At 26.1% G+C, this 22,042-nt stretch overlaps 2 protein-coding genes across 2 annotated transcripts in view; one reads left to right on the top strand and one right to left on the bottom strand.

Annotated features, from left to right (window-relative positions):
• LOC129963274 (uncharacterized) overlaps positions 1-2,947 on the top strand; it is a 43,514-nt gene extending 40,567 nt beyond the window's left edge. Inside the window, exon 2 of the mRNA XM_056077527.1 lies at positions 1,176-2,947. Within this exon, the coding sequence (XP_055933502.1) occupies positions 1,176-1,880 (705 nt within the window). The 3' untranslated portion in view covers positions 1,881-2,947. The remainder of the gene's footprint in view (positions 1-1,175) is intronic.
• Positions 2,948-8,295: 5,348 nt separating this feature from the next.
• LOC129963123 (1-acyl-sn-glycerol-3-phosphate acyltransferase alpha-like) lies at positions 8,296-21,944 on the bottom strand. Its single transcript, XM_056077209.1, has 6 exons — positions 21,560-21,944; positions 15,921-16,057; positions 13,950-14,131; positions 12,632-12,727; positions 10,494-10,566; positions 8,296-9,592 (listed from the first exon to the last, which is right to left on the bottom strand). The coding sequence occupies exons 1-6, from the start codon at positions 21,742-21,744 to the stop codon at positions 9,414-9,416; spliced, it is 852 nt and encodes a 283-aa protein (XP_055933184.1). The 5' UTR covers positions 21,745-21,944; the 3' UTR covers positions 8,296-9,413.
• Positions 21,945-22,042: the final 98 nt, after the last annotated feature.

Below are 22,042 nucleotides of genomic sequence, written 5' to 3'. Positions count from 1 at the left end.
TAGCCTGGGAGGTGGGTTGCTAAACTCTTTAACTTGGAACTGGAGTGGAACAATTTGCCTTAAGAGGAACTAAATGCTAAATTCGCAGAAAATTGTAAGGGAGAATTTTGTTTATCTTTAATTATGTTCCAAGTGAATAATGCTATGCAATATTTCATTGTCAGATTCTTTAGAAGTCTTACGTAAGAAATTCGCGAAACTGTTTGATCATTGATTCATTATAGATTTAAAGAAAATGTGATTTGATTTACAAGAAAATAAGACATTCTTTTAAAGCCTTGTATTTGTTTAATAACTATTCAAAAAATGTTATTCTCTTTTGTATTTATTTTCATATTTGTGTTATATTTTTACTATATTTTGCATATTCTGATGTGCTTAATTGCTCTTTCAAGCGAACAAAGCAGATTTTATTGAAATGTAAATAATCATAACCATATGCGTTATTTTGTACTGAGAAAATGACTGTTGTAAAAACCATGTTTATTTCAAACCATTTTAAATTTCTCGATGAATTAAATCAATTTCGTTCGTTTAAAGTATTAAAAATCGAATGCTCACCTCTCGATTTTTATGTACTCTTCCATTTAAGGTGTATCTTAGGAAATGTGGTGAAATTGATTCTGCCTGGATGTTAGATAAATTGATGCAGATTGGCATCAGTAATAAATATGTAAAATTACCTAATTTATCTTCTTTTTTTAAAATTTCGCAGTTTTGATATTTTCTGATTCTGTAGATAATCTTGAATAAAAAAGAACTGCAATTTTAAAAATTAAAAAAGAAAAGGCAGCTTTTTTTGTTGTAGTATTTTTTTCTAATAAAAAAATATATTTTAACCTTTCGAATGATTATTTACATTTTTTATTTTCCTAACAAATGTATTGCTTAATTTTGAACTTTTGTTAAATGATGGTGGATATTTGAATTGAATTATCAAACTCCAACAAAATGGCAGAATCATGAATTTAATTTTTCGTATGACATTTTCTGACTTTGACTGGAACTGGCTTTAAATCTTTAGTTCAAAATATAAGTAATCTGATCGATTGAATCACTTTGATAATTTTAATTTGCAGTGAATAATAAATGAATATACTGTTTGGTATAAAATGCTACATGTGAATTATTATATATTTTTTTTAAAGTAGACTGATGAATATTCTGTATTTCAGCTGGAAGCCGAGATTTTGCGTTTAACCACGAGACTGATGATGCGGGAAAGAGAACTCCGCCAAGTCAAGAGTCAGCTGAAGGCCCAGAACGCCAAAATGCAACAACAGAATATCTCCTGGCGACGGAGGATGGAGGAGAAGGAGGAACAAGTGAAAGAGCTCCTCGTCCAGAAAGACGCGGAGATGCAAAACATCGTGTCCCAGCTGCTGCTGTTCGAAGCTGAGCTACGTCGAGAGCAATCTCGCATCGAAGACCTCCTCAGCGAGAAGGACGCTCAGATCGCATCTCAACAAAAAGAGATAGAACGCCTCAAGCGTTCTGTGGAGGCGAAAACGACGAGTTTTGTGGACAACAATTCCCCTGTGATAAGCAGTGATTCTGCTTTTAGTTCCTTAGACAACAGTGATAACAAAGAAAGGTCGAACGGAACCCGGGATATTCGGATTTACGAAGATGCTCTGTCATCCGATTCCCAGTACGCCGTCCAGAAACTTAAAGATGGATTGGTGAAAATTCGCGCCATCCAGGACGTGACTAATGTGAAATCTTTAGACCTTTCTCATGACAGTGTTACTGGCGAGAAAAAGCGGATTTCGTACCGGGCTCCGCAAAAAATGAAGGACTTGAAGGCCAAACGTATAAATCCTCATAAAGTTCACCACAGACCGGTCATGAGCGAGATGACTGCCCAAGCTATCTTGTGATGTTCTTTTATCGAGTGACCGCCTGTTGCTTTTTAGTGACTCAAAAGGGGTGCAATAATGCCATCTCTCTTACTTCTATCAATTTCATTTGTGAAGTATTTCAGCGGATGAGAGATGCATTCCGTTCTAAGCATAAAAACAAGTTCCTATTTTGGATACTTTTTTAAAGATTCTCATTTTAAAGTAAACAACGTACTCCTTCCAGCCGACTTTAGTTGTTCAATTTTAACAAAATTAAGAAATTCATTACTTATTTCGAAATGTATGGAAAAAACAAACAAAACACACACACGCGATAGATTGATATTATATGACAAAATAATTAAATATAATTGCAAAATAATTATTTTGTTGCCTACTTTAATATATTGATTCTATGTTTTAGATACAAAATATTGACCATTTCCTTATATACTTTGCCAAATAATGTAAACAGTAAGGCACTAATATTCGTTGCTTCATTTTTTTTTCTTGCACTTTTCATTGTTTACTTAGTAAATAATACCAAAACTTTACTGTTACAAATTGTTTACAAACTTTTTAGAGGGAAAAAAATAAATAAAATGTGCACAATAGATTTGCCATCTTCAATTAGGATACATAACAAATGCATATGTTAAAACAACATATGATCAATTATTAGAATTTTAATGTTTCCATATTTGACTTTGTTTTAGAATTTGGAGTTAAAAAGTAAATTCGATAACTGAACTTGGTCGCTGGGAGTCAATTCATAAAATTTCGGCAATGGAGCAGAAATAATACATTTTGCTTATTAACTTGTGCATCTCCAATAAATAACAGCAAGATAATATGAACATAACAGAAGATTCATTCTTTTATAAAGCTTAATTTCTGGGGGTGAACTGATCCCCCCCTTCATCAAACTAAAAAAAGAAAATCAGTCAAAGCTTAATTGTTTTTTTTTGTCCATTGTGAAACAAACACAATCTTGTGAAGATCCTGCAGAGTATAGTCAATTTTTTAATGTGTTTGTCACATGTATGTGTGTATATATATATATAAATGCCTTATTTCTTTGTGTATGCATTTTTCAATAAAATAGCTTTTATTTAACTAAGTTATTTTATTGGATATATGAACTTTTATTCATTTGAGATATCTACACATGCAATATATTGATGCATTTAAAATTTCTCCAAACTGCATTTAAAAAATTATTACACAGCTTAACAAGTGGAAAACTCACACATCATATTTTTCTTAAATTATAAGAAAAGATAAAATAAACAAGTCGAAACAAATCTTCCAAATGTGCTTACTATTTTTACATCTTGTGCAAAATAAATATGAATACATTTGACCATGTTTAAACTCTAATGTGTCATTTGTGTTGAGGATTTGAGAAACAAGTAATAATTGACATCAATATTACCACTGAATTGTTTTATAAATACTTATATCTATTTAACTTGTTTTGAATAATTATAAAAAAATTACAATACCACAAATCTAGTTACAGAGTATATTTTCACAGAATGATAATTTAATTTCTTAAGATTATAATGTTAATACAATTTTTACTTAATAAACATCTCTTTAAAACATTAAAATTTCTTTGATGACATGCAGAAAAGTTTATCACAACTTGTATATATTTGTTAAAACCTTTTACAATAAGGAAGTTAGCACAGTTTTTAATGTTGTCTTTTTGACAGACTGAAATTTGTTATTTAGTTTCTGTGTACATTGGTTGAGCTTGATATATGGTAAATCTTTTCACAATAGGCAAGTTAGTGCTTTTAACACTATATTTAGTATTGCCTCTTTGATGGAGTGAAATTTATTTCATTCTTGGGAACACAGGTTGAATTTATTAGGGCATATTTTTGTGCTATCCCTTTTCCAATTTTTTAATCCTTTGCATTCAGACAAGGAATTCAATGTATAATCATTCACCTAATACAAATATGACTTTATTGTTCTGAAAATATATAATTGTTTTAAGTTGAATTTTCCTGAAAAATTAATCTATATCTTCTTATCAATTTATATGTACTTTTAAAATTCAAATAAAAATTAATTAAACATCAAAATGATGCATAAGTTAAATAAAGTACATGAAATAAGTTAAATAAATATACAACATTTTTTTTCCTTGTGAGGATTTTTACAATGCAAGATGTGTTTGATACTTCTTTATGATTAATTTCTTTATTTTGTTAAAATCAGTAAATATCAATCATCTTGGCATTTACTAATTTTGTGTGCATGTAATTGACTTTGTTATTTATCTAGTCTGTAGAGTATTGGTTATTCTGAAAAAAGCCTTCATTTTGTCTTAATAGATATTTTTAAAGGTTGAATGCACTGGATTAAACTTTTTTTTTTGTTAAGATTTATGTGATACCAAACCATAATCTTTTGAAAACATTGAATGTAAGGCTGTACATATAAAATATGTATACCAAATCGTAGCAAGATTATCTAAACAATATTCAGATTTTACTTTCGACAAATTTTATTTGTGAGCAGTATTGGATCTAAGTATTTTGCAACCCTAGGTAATCATATAATTTAAAAGCAATATAGATTTTATGTTCAAAATCATTAATATCTCTTTATAAGTTTAAAATTTGTATTAACATTAAAATCAAAGGGACAATTGAAATAAGGAACCATATAAATAACTTTTCTGCCATTCCTGTTAAATGGATCCAAAATCAATAATTATTGATTATTAAAATTGGAAAAAAAGACTAATATGCTCAAAAAAGCGCTTTATTCATCAAAAAATAATGAGGTCACATATTCCATAGTACATATACAAATTTACAGTTATTTTAAACAAAATACACACAACATATACTAATGCATATTCTGTATAAAATTTAAATAAATCATAGAAAATATTTGCATAGTTCAACATTCATGTTCAAGTCACTGTTCTTAAGATTAAAAGGCTGTAACTGATAATATAATTCTTTGATCATACACATATAAATGCTTACAAGATTTTGCAAATACTGGTAGTTTTATAGTTACGATACTTTGTATTTTAACATCCTTTCAGGATCATTCTTAATTGACCTTCTCTGGTCCCTTAGACAATTTTAAAATTAAAATAAATTAAGTATAATATTTCTCCATTTTAAATTGGATACATTTCTCAAGTAAAAATCATACAACCACAATACAAAAATGTAACAATTTTGTATTTAAAAGTAATATCTGATAGGGGGAAAAAAATCTTTAACGTGTTGTTATCTGCAAATAATCAAAAGAATTCCCATTTATTACTCAGACACTGCTTTTAATAATTATAATGTAAAAAACTAAACTTGAATTTAAAAAAATGACAACTCAGTTAAAAAAAAAATAAATATTAAAACACAATACAATAAGAAGGATGACTACTATCCTCAAAATATTTTGGTTAGGTATATAAGAAGTATGATTCATTTCCCAGCTAAGACTAGATTAAAACGTACGATGGATTTTTAATCATTCTAGACAGTTTACAGCTTAAAAGAGAATTTCAAAAGCTAGTAGTAGAATTCAGAATTAAGTATTCCAAGCTCTCAATCTATCAGCCAAAAATTATCTTGTATCTGAAACTTAGTTTAGTTTCTGAAGAAAATTGCATCTAGATTCTGGTAACGAACGATATTTTATAAATCTATAGTAACTATTATAGAAAAAATGACTGATGAGATTGGAAAAAGATTACATGGTAAGGAATCTGAATTATAATCTATTAATATTAGAAAATAATCTGAACAATATACAATGCAATTTCTATTGAATTGCGTAAAGCAATTTCATTTAAAATATAATAAAGTTTGATCAGTCAGATGTTTTTATTTAAATCATAAAACAACATTTTGTTCTTACATTACTTACTTTAAAGTATAAACTTTTTTCTTGCAGATGTATTTTAATACCACAAGTATAATACAACGTTAATATCTCATATTTATTGAAATCTAATTCCAGATTTTTTAATGTTAAAAAAATTGTATAATTTATAAAAATTTTAATGTGACAGATACAAACTACATTTTTGTTACAAAATTTGTGATATAAGATCAGCTAAGCAAGAATCAACAAATGGCACATTAATGATTTATTTTTAATAAACCAATAAAAGATTGTATAAAAGAAAAGCCACTAAACCTATATCCATAACAAATAAAATTATAATTAAAAGTATTCTTTGGTATATACAGCAAGTTTTTGATGATGCTGTATTGTTCTAATAAAATTACATCTAATATATCTATTATTAGAAACTATGCAATAAAAATATCACCCATGTTGCAAATTGTTAAAATTTATTTTAATTCTTATATAATTGGAATGACTTGGGAATGTTTCCACTGAAATATGTGAAACAAATTAATTTGGTTATAAAACAATTCTTGAATATGATTTTTCTTTTTTTTAAAAATTAATAACAGTCTATTTTCAATTTTTTTATAAAAAGTTTTTGTTTAGTATTAATAATGATGAATTCCAATAAAAATAAAATTATATATTATTCTATTATAATAAAAATGTAATTTGCAATAACAGAAATAATTTAATTGAGAGAGAATAAAGCTGCATGTGCAAAAAAAATTCTGACAAACAAGGCAGAATTTCTTTACATAATAATTCTGAATTTTAGTAAAAGTGAAAGTACAAACTTAAGCATAAAAGATTAAAGTGTATATATTTAGCAGCTTTAAAGTATAAAACATTTTCTTATAAGACTAGATATATATATATATATATATACAACAGTTCATATAAAAAAAGGATGAGATTTATAATAAAATGATATATTTTTAAAAAAAATTGAATTCCAACTTCAAAAATTGGCTTTTTTAAAATGATAATTAAATTTGATTTCAAATACAGCATTAAATAAACTGTATAATCATTAATTAAAGATACAATTCTGTGAATTTAAAAATTATTTTACACATTTGCTAATAATTATTCAGGATTATTTAATAGTTATAACATATTTTTCATTTCATCAACCATTATCAAATATTATAATTTTTCACTATATTATTATAGTGAAGTACAAAAAGGACATTTAATTTCACATGTTCAATGTAGAAAACAGAAATGCAAAAGAAAATTTTTTTCAAAAAATAATTTTTTTACCCATGTCATAAAAAAAAAAAAATTAAGATTATTTAAGTTAATAAAATATTCTAATAAAGTATTCATTCCATGGGCATAGAATGTTTAATATAAAATTTATTACTCTATAGTTTTATCTAAAAGGGGAAAATAAAAGGAAAAAAAAATTAACCTGAAATATAAATTATATTTCAATTATTCACAGGTAAACATTTCTTAAAATGATTTATATATTAAATGCAATAAGATTAAAAATAACTGATTTAGTCATTCATAATTACATAATCACATATCAATTCAGCATTTTAAAAGTACATTTGGCATACACAACTTTCCTCAAACCATAATGTAATTCATATGTTATATCAGGGGAAAAAAATTACCAATATCACAAAAAAAACAAAATAACATCACTAAGCTTTTTTTTTTTAATTATTAAAAACATGTAACTTGAAAATAAGATACAAATTTCATTATGGACTAATACTCCTTTTATTTTATATTATTGAATACCACCTTAAATAGAATGTTTGTAGAACAGAAGAGAATTTTAAAACTTTTCTCCCTTGGGAACCATATACAATCAAGATAGTTCTGCAACCTTCATTTAGTATAAAATATCTAATTATTGTCTTAAAAGTCTATGTAAATAACTAAAAAATAAGAAATGGAAATAACAAAGAAATAAGAATAAAAGTGTAAGAAAACAAATAAAACTAATTTAGAACATCTATTTAGCATATTTAATGAAATGATATAACTGAAAATAGATAATCTAATAGTTTTTACTATTGGTGTATATATATATAAACCTCAGAGGTGAATAATAGAGAAGGAAACTGAAATTAATTGACATATTCAGAAGGATAATTTAGAATTAAAGAACTCTTGTTATAAAACAAGACAAAAAAATAAATAAATGTTTGTAAAAAGGCCAATTTTCGGATTCTTAGCTAAATTCTATTCACACCCTTTTTCTTCATTCTATTTAATTTTAGATGAAAATTTCTGTGTTAATCACTGTTAGATGATTTTTTCATCCTTCTGAATTCCAACCTTTATTAAATATTTTTACTTTAACATTATCTATTTATCCACTTTAATAGCATTTTAGTATTCCATTACTAAAATGTAGTATGTATATTCAATATAAATGTATACTCAATAAATAGCTAATATAACAAAACAAACATGACATAGTAAAAAAAAAAAAAAAAAAAAAAAAAAGACTAATATAAAATTGACAAATGTAGGCACATTTATTTTAAAGAAGTATCTTTGGCAACTAAATATTATCACATTTATTTTAATGAAAAAAAAATGACTAGCTCAAATAAATTTAATAAATGCATTTAAATATTTAAAAAAATAATAAAAGCAAAAAGTTCTAAATCTTAGGTATCAATTATCACAATAAACACACACAAAAAAAGTATAGCCTTGCTATGTAAATGCTATATATATAAATTCATTTTTGTCTAAGATTTGCATAGATGTGTCATTTAATATTTTAAGACAGATACCCAAAATTCTATAAAATTCTAGGTATGCTGGAACACACATACACAAAATATATGAATGTATTTTCTTTGTTTTAACTGCATTTGTACTCTCACTTAAAGCTACCAACAAAAATTAGCACTACAATAAGCATGTTTAAATTAGAGAATTTTCTAACAAACTGACATTCTTAAGTCCCAAAATTTTGATATGGAATTTATGTATGCTTTCATTGTATGCTTTACACTAAAAAGTTCTCAAATAGAAATTAAAAGTGTTAGCAGTTATACTGCAAACACTCTGTAATGAAATGGAAAGAAAAAAAGAAATTATAAATAACTTTATATACAAATCCTTTCACTGGATTTCTTTTCAGATTTATAAGAAAACTTATAAATCTGAAAAGAAATTCAAAATGAAAAAAGAGGACAAAAAGGGGAAGAAAAGAAAAATTTTCTCCCTTTTAAAGCAAAATTAAAAAAATAAATATCACTTATTTACTGAACCAGTTTCTCCCCACTTTCTAAATAAGTTTCAAATTGCTAATATCTGCATGATAAAAACTCTTGGAATTAATTTCAAATAACTGAAATCTTCCTTCCATTGAATTTAGCCAATGCAAAGATAACTGATAATAATAAAAGATAATTAACAATGAATCAAGAAAACCAGATTTTGAGCATGTTTCTGTAGTAGAAAAATCACAAGTAAAATTTGTAAATGAGATCAATGTGAATTTTTGATATTAGCAACTTTGCTTAAATGAAAGAAATAGACCTTCAAGGATTATGGCACATTCAACAAACAAAAACATGAAATTAAATGAATTTTAAAATAATAACAGGATTTCAATGATCAGTAAAGAAATAAATCCTCAGTAAATTTATAAAAACAAAAAATAAGTTTGATCTGGATGAAATAGTCAATGGAATTTAATCACTGATTCTGCTCTTTAGTACTGTGGCTGCCATTAGATTTTGTTTCCAATAAACCTTCTGCCGACTGCTTTAAGCTGGACATCATTAGAGATCGAACTTTTTCTGTCAGCAAAGGTACATCCTCTGATGTCAAATGCTCTGTTTTAATCCAAGGTAAAACAGTGACAGTAATAGTACCTAAACAATTCAGAAAAGATCATGGAAGCAAATTTATATATTAAATGATAGTTTAAGAGTTAAAAATGAGGAAAAAATGCTGATAAGTGGAGAAATATTCACTCAAATTCAGAGTTGCCCTCTTCAAATTTAATAAGCAGACAAAAGTTATTAATAATATAGTCACTATAATAATTATAGTTCCGTTTTAAATAACTAACAATTTTTAAAAACATTGAAGAAAGATAGCAGATTAAATTTTATGATTACACTGCTTGATACATAACTCTAGTAAAAAGCTAGTGTATGAATTTTTTAAATTTTTGTAGCACTTTCATAATGATGCATTAGAATTTTGAAAAATTCTAACAGCTGATCAATAATTAAATATTTGATTGAAATCTGAATAAATGATATGATTTAAAGACAAGATTTTGTCAAATGTTGCTGCATAAAAAAACTTTACATAGTTAAAAGATGTTGGAATAAACAGATGAATTGACAGATTTAACATATCTTAACTGCAAAGAAGTCTCATGATTAAAGCACTTCAGCTTATTTTGTCTCCTATTCACAAAAATTTCAAATTAAATTTCATATATTACCCCAGCACAAGATATTTTCAGGGAAAAAAAATCAGAATTCTCAAATTATAGAATTATACCATTTAAAACTTTTAAATTAATAAAATTTCATCTAAATTTCAAGTGGCCGAAACAAGTGCTATGCAGGATAGGATAATGCAATTACATTTAAATGAATTGCAATTTAATTGGATCGCTTCAAATACAGTTTATAAATATGGAAAGAGTTCTCTTCCCTTCACTGCAAAATGCAAAGCAAATTCTCAAAACGACCCTAAGATTTTGAAATTGTAATCCATTAATAAAACATACTTGAGTTCATAGTAAGTTGTACTCACCTCTATCAAATAATTTTTTACCAATACTATAGAAATCGGTGTATTGTGAGAAAACTATTGGAACAATAGGAATCTAAAGAGAATGAAAAACATGAAATAAGAATAATAAAAAGTAATTATAGCAATTGCAATGTTCTCACTTTTTTCAACTTTTTAGAACTAAGAAAAAAAAATGATAAATTTATCATTACATGATAAATTTATCATTAATTTAAACATATACAACAGACCCTAAAGTATAAAAAGATAAACAGTATAAATTTTCTATAAAATTGCATGCCATTACAATATGCAGAAAACTAAAAATTAAATTAAAAATCTTCGGTTTAAGTTCTGTATGCAGCTATTGCAAACTGACATCTAAAAAGTATAGTTATAATATAGCTATAAATTAAATCATAAGTCTTAAGTGCATTTTCTTGTCACATTTTTAATAACCCTTAACACATACACATAGTGATAAAGAAAAAGAAATCCAATTTGTACATATAAAAGTGAATGTCCATTTATTTGTTTTAATCATATACAATTCCACACCTTTTGATATATTTGAACAATATTTGGTACAAAATCCCTAGCACATGGAATGAATACTAAAACATTAAAAATTTTTTATGCTCTTATAAAATGGATGAAAAGATTAATTTTTTGCATAACACACACACACACACACACACACACACACACACACACACACACACACACACACACAGACACACACACACACACACACACACACACACACACACACACACACACAATACTATTTATACCATCTTAATATTTAAAAAAAAATTGCCATAAATTCATTGCCATAAAATTTTTCTTTAATTTTTAATCAATTTTTCAAAGCTGATTTGAAATTTTTTTCTCTCAATTCCATTCCTTTATCAAAATAATCTAAACTTGTTTAATCATATTTATTATTCGAGCTTTTACCAATGTTAAAGAAGTTGATTCCAAGATATTTTCTATTTTGTTTTCATTACTTGTACATTATCTGGATTTTAATTGTATTTTTAGTAGTAGCTTATTTCAAGATATAAGTGTTATTACATCGAATATTGAATCTCGGGACTATTGCAAGAAACCAAAGAGTCAACAGGCTGTCTTCTCTTGGCATTGTTAATCTTTTAAAATAAAATGCAATAACTTAAAAATACCGATATGAAGCTAGAAAATCAATGTTTCTCCAACAATTAATAATATGTTATTAGATTCACGGAGTTTGAAATTAAAAATGTTATTAATTTGAAATCTTGATTAGTAATTAATTATGATAAAGGGTCTTAAAATCTCTTAATTGAAATATAAATTGTATCACTTAAAGGTATATGTTAGCATCTTTTACTTGCTTATAGAACAGATATATGTAGGTAAAGCTGCAGGTAAAAATGGCTAGTATTATTATAAGGGTTATAATTACTAGATTAAGAATCACAGATTTAATATTTTTTACTACCGAAAAAGAATGAGGCCTGAAGTCTGACCTTGATTTTGAAAATGGCACTTTTGTGGTATGAATGCAAAATAATTTTAACCTGATTATGAGAATGTAATACATACAGTTTCAATAAATTCACCCAGTTTTAAATAATTTTAAAAAATGTAAAACTGTAGCAAAGTTTAATTTAGATAGAATACTTTGCATGAACTTGGTTCATGTAATGCAAAGCAATTCTTGATCTTGGTTTAAGTAGTCTCAAAACAAGGCAAATCGGAAATTAGCCTGGCTTTGATGGCATAAGGCAAAATAAAAAGTGATTATAAGAAGAAATTAGGCAGTAGGAACTTTCTTCTAACCAACTATAGTACCAGAAAAAAAAAAAAAAAAAAAAAAGTGAAAGACAGTAAAACTGCATTCAAATGTTACTTGTATTTTTCAAAGAATTTGCTTTTTAACAAAAACTAATATTAGTTGTTCAAACAGCTTGGAAATTATAGAAATTTATGTTTGGTTATTAGAAAAAGGAATAGCTTAACTAGAAGATACATGCCCAAACATTCAATTATTTATCAATAACATGATTATTTTTATACTGCTGACTTGAGTTTGTTCAAACAACAGAAATAATAAATTAAAAATTCTATTGTGTTTTAATCAATACTGCATGCTAAAAATTTATTAAAATAATTACTTTTGCTCGAGTTGCTATATGAAATGCTCCTTTCTTGAAAGGAAGCAAAGTTCCACTATCATTTCTAGTTCCCTCAGGGAATATCCATAGTTTTACCTAAAAGAAACTATTTATTAGAAATGAATATATTAAAAATGGAAGCAAATAATTCAAGAAATTCATTCTCAGGAAAAAAGGATAAAATACCAAAATTCTAATGAATTTTTAAATATAAAAAATTTCCCTTTCATTTAGAGATTAAGGTTACCAGAGTTCGTGCTTCAAGGCAATCAAAATCCAGAACTACACATATTAAATTAAAATAGTATATAAAATACATACTAACATGCATGTTACAAAAAAAAAAAAAAAAAGTAGATGAAAATTAATGATAAGGAAATCAGTTTTTATTTTCAAATACTATAAATTACTTTTTAGAAACTTTGATCTTTCTATTCAGTTGAATAAAGAGCACGAACACTAAGAAACAAATTCATTAACATATAATTAATGAAAATATTAGTTAAAAAATACAGAATATGCTTGTTTTAATTTATTTGAAAGAAAAATGGATATGCCTCATAAACAACAGCAACAATATCATTTTAGTACTTTTGTTTCTGATATCTCAGTTCCCAATCATTAACATTTCTTATTTCAATTTGTATCAAGAAAAGTAAATTTTCTAAAATAATAGTTGAAAACTCAAGCCTGTGAATGAATTTATTTATGTTGATTAATATATAGAAAATAAAGTGCATACTGGTTAGTATGTTATAGGACTTTAATTACTTATAATTTATATGGTTAAAGGGGAGAGGGAAATCTACTTAAACAAACACACACACACACACAAAATCAGTGCACTACACAAGACAATTTAACTAACATTATCCATAAGCTCTTTATTACCACAAACAATTTTTTTAATATCTTTTTAAGTGAATATATATATATATATATATATATATATATACTTGGTACTAGGTTACAGCAATAATATAGATATAATTTTAATCTTCAGTTTCATAAAAAATGTTAAAAATTATTAAGAAAGGAGGAAAATGCAGTACGAAGAGGAAAGGAAAAATGAACTTATACAAAAAGGCAAGTCACAATAAATAGAGCTATCCAGATACTAGCAAAGCAAATGATGTAAATGATTTAGGAGACTAAATATGACATATTAGAAAAAAATAATGAAAAACCATTAATTAGCAGAAATTTGACTAACATGGAAAGAAAATTAGATGAAACAGTTGTACCTAAAATCTGATTTAGACAACAGTATATAAATATATAAAGAAAGGAAATAAACAAAATTTTGATTTGTGCATACTTTTCTTTCTTTCAGCTCTTTTACTTTCATATTCAGAGTATCTCGAGCCTTCTCAGAATTGAATCTGTCAACAAATATGCATCCTGCAAGCCAGCAAAATATGCCAAAAGGACCAGTGAATAGAAGTTCCTTTTTCAAAACTGGTACACATGGATGAAAAAGTGGCCAAATGTACATCATTCCTGCAATCAAAATTAAAAATTACTCAGAAAAATAGACCATTGTGCTTTATTAGCTGCCTTTGGTGAGCAGTTGATTGAGTAGGAATATTGGTGGTATTTAATTTTCAATAAATATTTCATGCATAATTTTAATGTTTGTAATTGTATCAAAGTATTTTTAAGCATCAAATTATGATATAAATTAAGATCATTTTAATAACATTACACTTGCTCTATTTATTGTATAAATGAGTCTTTCTAATGAAATCAATACTCTTATTAAAAATATAGCTGTCTGATTTTGAGGCACTGTAATTATTTTTAAAATGTTCATGTAAATTACACATTTATAATACAAAATCTATCTACTTTAGCTTTTCACATTGAGAAAAAAATCAAATGACTTATTATTTGGTGAAATAATGAAAACCGTTTGGTTTTATCGCAATAATGAAATCAACTGTTGAAAAAATCCTGCAAAAAATATTTTTAAGAAATTGTCAAAATTAAAGAATAAACTGGAGAATTACATTGATATCATTCAAGGGGAAAATTTAACTTTCAAAATGACATAAAAATGTTTTGTGCAATAACATTTTTGAATATTATTGTAGAAAACTGCTAAAATCTCATACAATTGGTAGCTCCAGGTCAAATGATTTGTCTCATAAGCACCAGTATATATACACACAGATTCTTCTTTATTATTTGTAGAGATAAACACTTTAAATTCAAATTTCAGAAAAAAAAAAAAAAAAAAAAACAGTTGAAAATATTCATTTTTTGTACAATTTTCATGCAAATATCATAAAAATTCAGAAGTTAACAAATTCAGTTATATTATAAGGAAAAGAGAACACAAATTTTTAAAAATATTGAGTACACAAACATATTACACAAGCACAGTTATGGAAAATAGGTATCATTACAATATTTTGATGAGCATAAACTAACTCACATATTCTAGTATGCCATCAAATAAATGTTTTATAGAAACAGTAAAATTCATATAAAAGTGTTTAGCCAAGTCAAGCAAATTTAGAAGCCATGCGACAACTTTATTCATAAGAAAAAATAAGAAAAATATGAGATTAACTAGTGTAAAATAACATTTTTGATTAAAAGAAAATTTATATTTCATATATTTTTACTTAATTATTCTTTCACAGTATGCTGCAGAAATATTGATCAATCTAATGTATATGCAAAATTGTATATTACTATATATAATTAACGTCACTACTTATGATAAATGATAATTTAAATAAGATATATTATAAATTTAGCACAATTATTAGCAAAAAAATATGCACACTAATCAACAATATCATCATAAAAAAACATTTGATATTTGAAATAAACAGAATAAAAAAATTATTACCATATTTAATAATATTTTTACATTGCTATTTCAATATTTAGAATGAACAAAATAATAAAAACCATTTAAAAATGCACTTTTGATTTCTTTTACTGAATATTTGTTGATATCAGTTACTCTATTAAAGAAAAAAAGATGATTTTATAATAATATTCAAATTTATAAAGCTTATAAAAACTATCGGATAATTACTTAAAACTATAGAAAGAGAAAATGGAAAAATTTATAAATTTGACCAATGTCGTCAAATATTACTTTTGAGTTTCAAATAAATAGCAAATTTTATCATAATTCATCATCATTAAATTTTGTATACTCAAACATGCATTAACTTATTTCACAAATAAGTAGATGAAAACCAATATACTCCAAAACCATTTATACTATAATTAGGAAGGAATGATTTTTTTAAATGTGTCTATAACTTACCACTTATGTCTAAAGCACTTTGATGATTACAAACCAAGACACAAGGCTCTTTAGATTTTAATAGTTCTTCATTTTTCACCTCCCATTTTAAGCCAAAGATCCGAGATATAATATGATGAACCATCCAAGATGCATACCTTAAAAATATGTATATATTTATTTTTTAATTTCTTTTATTTATTGACAAGAACTATAAGACAAAAGGAATGATAATTCTTAAGGACAATGCTCATTTTAGAAAAATTTAACCATAGCTAAAATTTATAATTTCAATCTGCATTCGATTGTTTTAAACACAAACTATGACATTTTGATTGAAACAGAATAGAATTCTGTAACAGAAACTATGATACTTTGAATGAAAGTATGAGTATAAACCAGTAAAGTGTATACCAACGAAAAAAGTCATACATGTTGTAATTCTACATCATATTATGTAGCTTTATATAACAAAAGTACAAAATTTTCTACTGATCACAAAAATAAAATAATTTATTTTAGCTAATTTTCCACAAGGTTAAATGTTTTACAAAAACTATTTGATTGAAAAAAAAGTTTCCATGATGCATAAAGTTAAAAAAAAAAAAAAAAAAATAGATAAAGCCGTATTTCTTTATAACAAACAATTTTTTCAAATGTTTAACTAGTTAGTTTTATTAAAGACAGAAAAATATATAAAAGCTTGGAAAGCTTTTCAAGAACCTTGGTTATTGTAGGTTTTAAATGTAAGTTTCCCCAGCATCTATTAACTAAAAACTGTATTTCTTTATCACTTCAACTTTGAAATACAAAAATTTTATTTTCTGTATCATTAAGTACAAAAATTTATATAACTTAACCTTATTTCCTATCTTTTTTTTTTTTTTTTTTTTTTTTTTTGCACACTCCTTAAAGACCTATAGAGGAAGAACAACAGTGTGAACATTTTTGACAAGGCCTACCTTACAATGCAAATATATTCCCTCAGAAGATGACCTTTTCAATGATGATACTTCAATTTAAGGAGTTGTTTGCCTGGATGTACTTCAAGAAATATGACAACAAAATACATGTTTTGTAGTTCCTGCTGTTCTTCAGTTTCAATATTATAGAATTTCCATGATCTAGTCATGAGAATAAAGTGTAAAAATAAATATTCACGACTAACAAGAGCTTTAATAGTGGAGCCTAGTATGTTAAAAAATTGCTGTACATCCAATTCTTATAATTTATTAAATTTTGTGCCAACAATATAAGTTTTGGAATAGCTTACTTTACAGAGAATTATAATTAAATCAAATGACATCAATTGTTTAGACATATGTTTGTATGCAACTTGTATTTTATAAATTACAATTATTATTATTGTATTAACATAATAAAAAAACTTGAAAGAAAAATCTAGCAACAATTACACTAATAATGTATACTGGATGTCAAATAGTGTTTTACGAATAATATTATATATTGCATTAAGGTTTATATTCTTCATTTTGAATAAATAATAAAAAAAAACAAATATTTTGAAATATAAACTTTAATAAATTAAAATGTTTAAAAATATAATCAAAAGATCGATTAAAAACTACAAATATATATCATTCAATCAATAACTTTGCAATAATCTAATTTTTAAAAGAAGACTTCAAGCATTCTAAGACAAGACTTCAAAATGGAGGATAAAATTTTTTGTTTGAGTTTATTTACTTGCATCTCTATCATGATTAGTCTATAATTTAAGATGAATTACATTTTCTAAACCAAAAGATACAGACAAAATTTTGCCTATTATTGATTTCAATACAATATAATGCTCAAGAATTATTTATGTATATATGTGGATTTTATACTGAAATATGTATGAAACTTCTGAATATGAAACAAAGACAAACTGGAATTCTGGCAATCTGTTGACACACTGAACTTGTGTCAACAAATTGCACCTGTTAATTTAAATGAAAGTTAATCCAAGTATTAATGAGAATTAATCCAACAGTTGTGGTAGTTGATTTAAATGAAAGTAAAAAACAAAAATGACTATAATAATATTTAGATACAAAAATAATTTTCAGCATCTGTGCAATGGTAAATTAAAAACATCAACAAAAAATGTCAGTACTTTCCATTACTAATGCATTAGTTTACATACATTTATATGTACCTGATGTAACAACATTGCAGTAAAGAATTTGTCAGAGTTTTCCTATTCTTTTACATTGCATTATAATCATTTTTTACTCCTAAAATAGTAAAAGCAACTACTGCTTTTCGATAATTATACAATAATGAAACAAATTTTTCCGAATTAAAATCAAATATTAAGACTTATAAAAAAAATTTTAAAAAGAAAAAGACAAATAAAATAAAATTTTGTAGTACAATGCAGAAAGAGGAAATATTTGGAGCTTGGCAATTATATAGTGGTGGCCAAAATTGTTGACATTTTTGAAAACTTTTATGTTTTCTAACTTTGTATGCGCATAGAAAATGCAAACTTCTATATATTATTTAAACAGAGTTTAATGCTAATTTGAACACAAAAAGCAAAATTCAAATATTTACAATTAAAAAAAAGGTTAAGTAGCAATAATTATTGAGACACATTAGATCCTGATGACTACAGTGAGTTATCAGTACTTAGTAGGGTAGCCTTTATTTTTTATTACAGCTTCACAATGATGTTTCATTGAGCTGGAGAGAATTTTAAGCTCTTCCTTCGCTATTGTAGGATACCAGGAAATAATTCTCTTTAATTGGATGAACGCTTTGTATTTACAAGTTTTTAAATGGTGCCATAAGCTCTTAATAATTATGAGTTCAGGACTATTTCCTGGCCATGTGAACAGTTCAATGCTCTTTGTACTAAACCACTTTTTCGATATTTTTGCTGTGTGACTTGGAGCTGAATCCTGCTGAAAAATAAATGATGTATTTTTGGAAAAGAGATCACTGATGGAAGGTGTAAGTTTTGGCTCTAGAATAGTGTCAATGTATTTTCTTGCATTTAATGCACCATTGATAACATGAACGAGACCAATACCATCTGCTGACATGCATGACCAAATCATAATACTAATAGAGTTCTTCATAATTGCTTGAATGAAGTCAGGATGTAGCTCTTCACTTACTCTATGTCTTACATATTTTCGCTCATCACTACTGAATAACAATATCTTTGATTCAGCAATCCATATAACTTGTGACCACTGATCATCTGTCCAATTAATGCACTCCGTTGCCCACTGTAATCTTTTTATACCCGGATGTAAATTGAGATAAGGATTTTTTTCGTTGAATTCTACCTCTTAGTCCAACATCTATAATCTTCTCCTAATTGTTCTTGAACTGACATAAATGCCATCATTCAATTGACTTCTGATGGCCGCTGATGACATTCTTCTATTTTGGAGACATAGCCTTCTTATTTTTCTGTCATTAACAGATGTGGTGCACCTTTTTCAGCCCTTTCCTGCTTTGTATTTTATTGAATTTGTCTCCTGATATCATAAACAAAACTTTAGGACTCTAGATGTAGTCACTGAACCACTTCGAGTTTTGATAACCCGGCACAAGCTAAGAATCCGTTCAGGAGCATACGCCGGAAAACAAACCTCATTCCTTCCTTCCTTCACTGAACCACCCACTTGTCTTGCAATTTTAGCATAGGAAAGACCACATTCATGTAATACAACACTCTTAGTTCTCTTTCTAGGCATTGAATATATTCTTTTATTTGATGTCATTGCTTTTTGACCAAATATTAGAAATATTTACAAAAATTCCATCTACATATTAAAAAGTTTAATAAAATTTCTACCTTGTAATTTGATTATATAAAGAACAGTCTTCCTTCTACAGGAAAAAGCACAATAATTACTTGTTCCAACTTTAAACATGATGTCAGCTTCTGCTAGCGGCTATTAACATTTGATTGGTTCCCAAAGGAAGAACAATGATTTGTCAGAGAAGTTAGAAATTACAATCCACTTCAACACTGTGTTTGTTATTCAGATAAAAGTAACTTTTTTTTTGTATTGCAATATTTCAATTTTGCTTTTTGTATTGAAATTAGCATTAAATTCTCTTTAAAATGATGTGTAAGAATTTGCATTTTGTTAAATGTAACATTTTCTATAAGTATAAAAAGTCAAAAAATATAACAATTTTTAAAAGTGTCAACAATTTTGGCCGCCACTGTATTCTATATGTTAATTAACAAAATGCAGTACTTTTCCGTTAGCCAGGCGCAAATGTCGCCAACTGTGAACCAAACGCGAATTTGGCGATATTTCGTTTGCATTCAGCTAATGGATTGTAAACCAAATGCGAATTTGTCCTAAGAAATTTGGCGGAATTCTAAATTTTTTGGCGATTTTTCGCTTGTGCCCAGCTAACGGAAAAGTACTCAAAATGCTTTTAAATAGTTATGAATTCAGGAAAGTAATAGAAAGTAAAATTTTAAAGACTCTGACAAAAAAAAAAAAAAAACCTTTTCAGTTTGTCAAATTTTAAAAGGTGCAAGTGTATTTAAGAAACATCTAGATTACATTTGTAATCCAATATTTGTGTATTAATCGCAGGACAGCAAACAACTGCCAATACTGACATACTTATAGACCATCATATAACTAATATTTGCCAATAATTTACAGTAAATACACAAGTACCTGTTTTCCTTTTATAAGCATATTCAAAGATTGAAATATATTTAAGGATAATAAATACTATCAGAAGGAAAAGTTAAATCTTTTTATTAGATACATTTTTCAAACTTTCAACTAAATCTTTTTCATACAATACATTCATAAATTTCACATCTTTGCCTTGCACAACTAAATAAAAATATTGGACAAACTTTTTAAAATCTATTCGTTGAAATTACTTCTTCCGAATAAGGCAGAAATAGACTATAACAACATAAATATTAATCTGCATCAATGTAACCACATTTGAATATCATGAAATAACAATGAAAGAATGCACTTTATTTAATCAATTAAGAAAAAAATAACTTTTGAAAAACATGAGCACATACCATTCATACAATTTTATAACAATACTTTTGTTAAACATGTTATAAATTATAAATCTAATAAAATTAAATTTTCTATTACTTAATTTAATTAATATTAAAAATAAATGTGATATCTTTCTTTTCTTTGTTAAAATCACTTGGAGAGAGAAGTAAAAACAATATGTGGTGCATAAATTATTTGATAAAAAATTATTAAATATTTTTCAAAAAAGAATTTAGCAAGAGCATTTCCTCCAATGTTATGAAATTATATTACTTTGTTTGTAAGTTTATTATGAACATTTTTTTGATCTCAACAATCATTCCAATTACAAAATTTTCAAATGATATTTCTATTGAAGAAAAACGTTCAACTTTAATAACTAAATAATGCATTTAAACTATTCTTTAAATTAAAAATTACAAATTTTTTCTATATTAATAGCTAATAAATTTTATGTGGGGAGATCAATTTTTTTGTCAACAAAAGTTTTAATCAAATTATGATAAGGAGGAAAGAAAAAAAAATCTAATATTGTATATGTAAAATATTGTAACAATGAAATCTTTTTATCGAAAACCAATAATCTGTCAAAATTTAATAAATATTTCATTTCAAATTTTGTATTAATTAAAAAAAACTTACAATAAATTTCCAGGATCTCCTGGCTGGCATGCTGAGAATGGTATAGCAACAAGAGTAACACTAAATATAGCAATATAATAAAATACTAATTTTACATAAAATTTTATTGACCGACTGACAGAACATAAGAACATGAGTGTGATAATTATGAATGCAAAATAACAAAATAAATTAACAACAGCCATGATTATAAATGCACAGCTAATTCAAGCGCGATTATTAGAGTTAGATTTTCTTAACAAAATTACAAAAAGCCCCCAACGAAAGACCCCCTTTAGTTGCGGAGGTTTAAATTTTAATCGTTCATCCTATAACCGCAGAGTGCAAGGTTTACATGCAATGGAAAGCTTGTTTTAATATGTGTTGTATTAAATTCTATTGGACATGGACACACACTCCTGGACAGAAAAATACGAATTCAATAACCAATCAAAAACTCTTTCATAATAAATATTTTTCCTAAATCGATCTTTTTAATTTGAA

Source organism: Argiope bruennichi, chromosome 3 (genome assembly GCF_947563725.1).
Source record: "Argiope bruennichi chromosome 3, qqArgBrue1.1, whole genome shotgun sequence".
In the NCBI taxonomy this organism is placed as follows: Eukaryota; Metazoa; Arthropoda; class Arachnida; order Araneae; family Araneidae; genus Argiope; species Argiope bruennichi.
Note: the sequence above shows the minus strand (reverse complement) of the source record. Positions and strands in the feature narration are given on the sequence as shown.